The sequence below is a fragment of the Haliotis rufescens genome, unplaced genomic scaffold (genome assembly GCF_023055435.1).
Source record: "Haliotis rufescens isolate VD_foot unplaced genomic scaffold, xgHalRufe1.0.p SCAF_4, whole genome shotgun sequence".
In the NCBI taxonomy this organism is placed as follows: Eukaryota; Metazoa; Mollusca; class Gastropoda; order Lepetellida; family Haliotidae; genus Haliotis; species Haliotis rufescens.
In genome coordinates, this window is record NW_025964112.1 from 25,692,130 (window position 1) to 25,696,377 (window position 4,248).

Genomic DNA, 4,248 nt, shown 5'->3' on the forward strand with positions numbered 1-4,248 from the left:
CCTATCCACATTCCCATCACAGTTCTAGTAGCCTATACTCATCCCCTTCACAGTTCTACTAACCTATTCTCATCACCTTTACAATTCTTGTAGCCTATCCACATTCCCATCACACTTCTAGTAGCCTATACCTATCACCTTCACAGTTCTAGTAGTCTATACTCATCAACTTCACGGTTCTATGTGCCTATACTCACCCCTTCACATTTCTAGTAACCTATACTCATCACCTTTACAGTTCAAGTAGCCTTTACTCACCCCCTTCACAGTTCTAGTAGCCTATACGTATCACCTTCACAGTTCCAGTAGCCTATACTCACCCGTTCATAGTTCTAGTAGCCTATACTCATCCCCTTCACAGTTCCAGTTGCTTATACCCATTTACTTTTAACCTTAAACTTAACTTTACTTCGGGGACTATGTGGCGTCGCATACGTTTGTGCGTCTCATGTTGTTTAAAATATGACATACTAATTACAGCGTGTACATCTAGTTCATGCAAGGAATGAAATCCAATCACAACACGAAGAACTAAGAACGAAAAAATATGTTTTATTTAATCCTAGTTTACTCCAAATATCTAGGTTAGGCAGTGGTAATGTATGGCGGAATCTACATTGATTGTCAAATTAACACAAAGAGATATGTCTTCCTGATCATATGCACACACCTTCAAAAGGTTGATCACCGCTTACTATATATGTCTGATATATATAATAAAATTTCGAAACCCTTATTCTTTTCTAATTCTGTGACAAAACATTTTTTTCCAAAATTATTTTTAAAAATTATGTTTATTTTTAGTTTCAAAGTAACATACTCAGATTGAAATACAGAAGCCGAAATCGATTATGTAATGACATGTTTTGTAACTGTTCCATTGCAATAGTTATTTAACTTCCTGTTCAACTTCTGCTGTTGTGTATCATATGATATGACACAGTACTTGCGATCATCTTAAAGGAACATACAGTATTCTAGTATCAACCCAAATATGGGTATCTTGGTCAGTTATCAACATACCATCAGTGCCACACGTAGATGTATAAAGACAGATGACAGTTCGGGATATATCAACATGAAGAAAGGCTGGTAAATTAACGTGGTTCTACATGGTTCTATGTTATAAATTATGGTTAATGTGTAGTTGATTTTAACTGATTGCCCATTGCTGCTGGTCATATCTATATAGTTACATTTAATGGATAACCTGGGCATAGAGATCTGTATAATCACCTAATGAACCATAGCAAGAACCGTTAGGATATAGAGACAGGCGTTGTTGCACTTCTGTATCCGTGGACTCTCGGGGGATGCAACCTGTGCACAATTTCTTTCACAGTGTTACTCCTTGGTAGACCACTGACTAATGGCAGCCCTTTTCGGATTTCCACTTCATCCACACGGGCTGGTGTCAGTCGACAACATTGCTTCGCACCCCGAGTACTGGCATGAGTCGAGGATCGTACACGCTCGACGATTTCCTCAACCACTGCCTGTTCAAATTCGGTATCGTTCGCGTAAACATACTCAAACGGTGCTAATGTTTTATTCTTCTCTCGACTTTTCTCATCACACAGATGACAACCATTAACACTCTTTGCCCTACTTGCTGTTGTGGGTCGAACCAGTCGCTCCAAAAATTTAGTTTTTTCGTCACCCGTTTTCGGTCGGTTAACTGATGTGACAGCTTGGGCAGGTCTCAAATCGTCTTCGTGGAAAAACCGTCTATGTTCGGACGTCTCAGTGGGTTTTTGTAATCGTCTCAACACGCGCTGTAACTCCCAGTCAGTGAATCTACGATCATTTGTACTCTTCCTGTGTGCCGATAGTGGTCTTTTCTGGCATGCAGATGGTGTACGTCTCTTACTGCTCTGTTCACGAATGAATTGGTAGTTGTGTACTGACTGGCTATCCTCAGTGTGTATGAGACTGCTGTACGTCGGTCTGGTCAGGCGTTGTGTAATAATGGCGATCTCCTCCGCATCGGCCTTACGGAAGCCATATCCAGGTAGTTTTTCCGATTCCTTCGCCACCTTAATGTAGTAGAAGCTCATTGTGTTACCGACGTCTACCTGTGAATATATGTAATATACCCTTCCTTACAAGTCAGGAAATGTAAAAATAATCGGCATTGTCCTCTTAAGTACATCGCACACAACACTATTCAACAGAACATGTTGAATTGAAAGCAAGGTTTTGTTTGTTTTGTTTGTTTGTTATATGATGCCGCACTCACCAATATTCCTGCTATATGGCGGTGGTATGTTAATAATCGAGTTTGGACGTGATGATGCAATGTTGAGCATCTATTTCCAATTAAGTGGCCTCGATGTCATTTCCCAGTATAAAACCTCAGTACAACAGTTTTGAAGATATTGAAAAATGATTATGATATTATCAATTCAGGAACACACCGATGGCCCTTTTCCTTCCTTGTTATGTATGCATAAAGCAGTTGATCAAGAGATCATTCTGTTTTAAGCCTGGGACAAGGTTGATGAACGTCGTATCATGGTTGATGCATGTCATCGTATCCCCATTGCGTAGATCGATTGTCTGGTCTAGACTCGATTATTTACGGATCGCCGTCATATAGCTGGAATATTGTTGAGTGCGGCGTTAAACAACAAACAACAACAACTTTGTACCATCCACTTTATTCGCGCATCTCCCCCGTGAAAATCTGGTTGATGCATGTCATCGCATCCCAGATCAATGCTCATGACGTCAATCACTAGATTATTTACAGACCGCCGTCATATAGCTGGAATTGTCCGACGTTAAACAACAAACAACTTTCGCGTACCTAATGGATAACAAAACATTTGGTGACTATACATTGTGCCCCACTTTGCCGTAACGTATTCGGCTGATTGTACTGGCAGCAGCGTAAAATACCAGTTCGCGAAAGAGTTGATTTCGAAAGACACAATTGACACCGACCTACTCCTTCATGTTGAACTATGAGGAATTGACAAGTGATCATGGCTCGGCACTCGCTGTACATGTTATGAGTAGGATATAAATAAATGCTATCTATCAATCAATGTCGTGACGATTTACCTCACACAGAAAACCTTTGTTGGTATTAACAACGGGCATGTTGTGCGTGTGTTAAACACACTTGTGACGTTGAATATGATTACGTGTACGGTTCTCGCTAGAAAGTGACAACATCGAGTTGATAGTTTGCGGTATATACAAGTTTGCTTTAGAAGCAGATGATATATATCAAGTATCAGCACAAGTAGATTCTATCTATCTATCTATCTATCTATCCTCCTTCCAAAGTTTGGTTTCCAAGGCAGCCTGAGGAAAAATATCTTAGAGTCTACATCAGTGGAGGATGCACAGAGAGAGAGAGAGAGAGAGAGAGAGAGAGAGAGAGAGAGAGAGAGTGTGTGAGTGTGAGAGTGTGAGTGTGAGAGTGTGTGTGTGAGAGTGTGTGTGTGTGTGTGTGTGTGTGTGGGTGTGTGACTACAATAGGACACGTAGTCATTCTGGCTTGGAGCCTTTTTGATATTAGCGAATATCACAATCACATCACTACATATCTAATAGGTTCAGTGGCAGTTAACTTTGATTCATCTACTACTCAGAAACTATTATTCTGACGAATCAGTCATGCTTCTCACTTATCAGGTTGGCGCCCTGTGTTACTGTGTGGCGTCCTTGATATCCATCAATATTTCAGTGTTATTGTTTATTATACGCAAGAACATTCAAACCATAGTTCCAGGACAGTACATGCCTCACGTGGAGCATGTTAATGTTTAATGGTATGAAATGGACCCTTTTCGGACTACTTAAATTGTTAAATTCAATACTTACCTATCACCAGCGAAGTTTGTTACTACGCTGTTCCATATCACACTGTCGCTCGACAGGCTCTCCGCTACACCCATATGACCATGGAGATCGATCTGTAAAACCCGCTGACGGAAACCGTCTGCTCTAATGCGCGTCAAAGTGCTCAGCGTCACTTTCCAATAAGCGTCCCTGGTTACGCTTAGTAACCGCCGTCATTAAGCCCCAGACGGATAATCTATGATTGTAGCAACGTATTGAATAGCTTACATTACATTCTTTTGTGACCAGGGACACTCCGGGGTTTATTTATATGTGAGAGGGCCGACTTGCGTTTTCAGTTGTCCCTGGGTCGAATTCATTCCCTGTATGACTACTATCGTATGAATTTTCCGAGTATGTCTCACCAACACATCATATTTCCCCTAACATATTACA

At 40.8% G+C, this 4,248-nt stretch overlaps 1 protein-coding gene across 1 annotated transcript; it reads right to left on the reverse strand.

Annotated features, from left to right (window-relative positions):
* Positions 1 to 544: 544 nt before the first annotated feature.
* LOC124119786 lies at positions 545 to 3,977 on the reverse strand. Its single transcript, XM_046482421.2, has 2 exons — positions 3,835 to 3,977; positions 545 to 2,075 (listed from the first exon to the last, which is right to left on the reverse strand). Exon 2 carries the CDS (start codon positions 2,055 to 2,057, stop codon positions 1,260 to 1,262), a length of 798 nt encoding a protein of 265 aa, XP_046338377.1. The 5' UTR covers positions 2,058 to 2,075; positions 3,835 to 3,977; the 3' UTR covers positions 545 to 1,259.
* Positions 3,978 to 4,248: the final 271 nt, after the last annotated feature.

Excerpts from the sequence above, each read along its gene's own strand:
- LOC124119786 (XM_046482421.2), bottom strand. The coding sequence starts at position 2,057 with ATGAGCTTCTACTACATTAAGGTGGCGAAGGAATCGGAAAAACTACCT.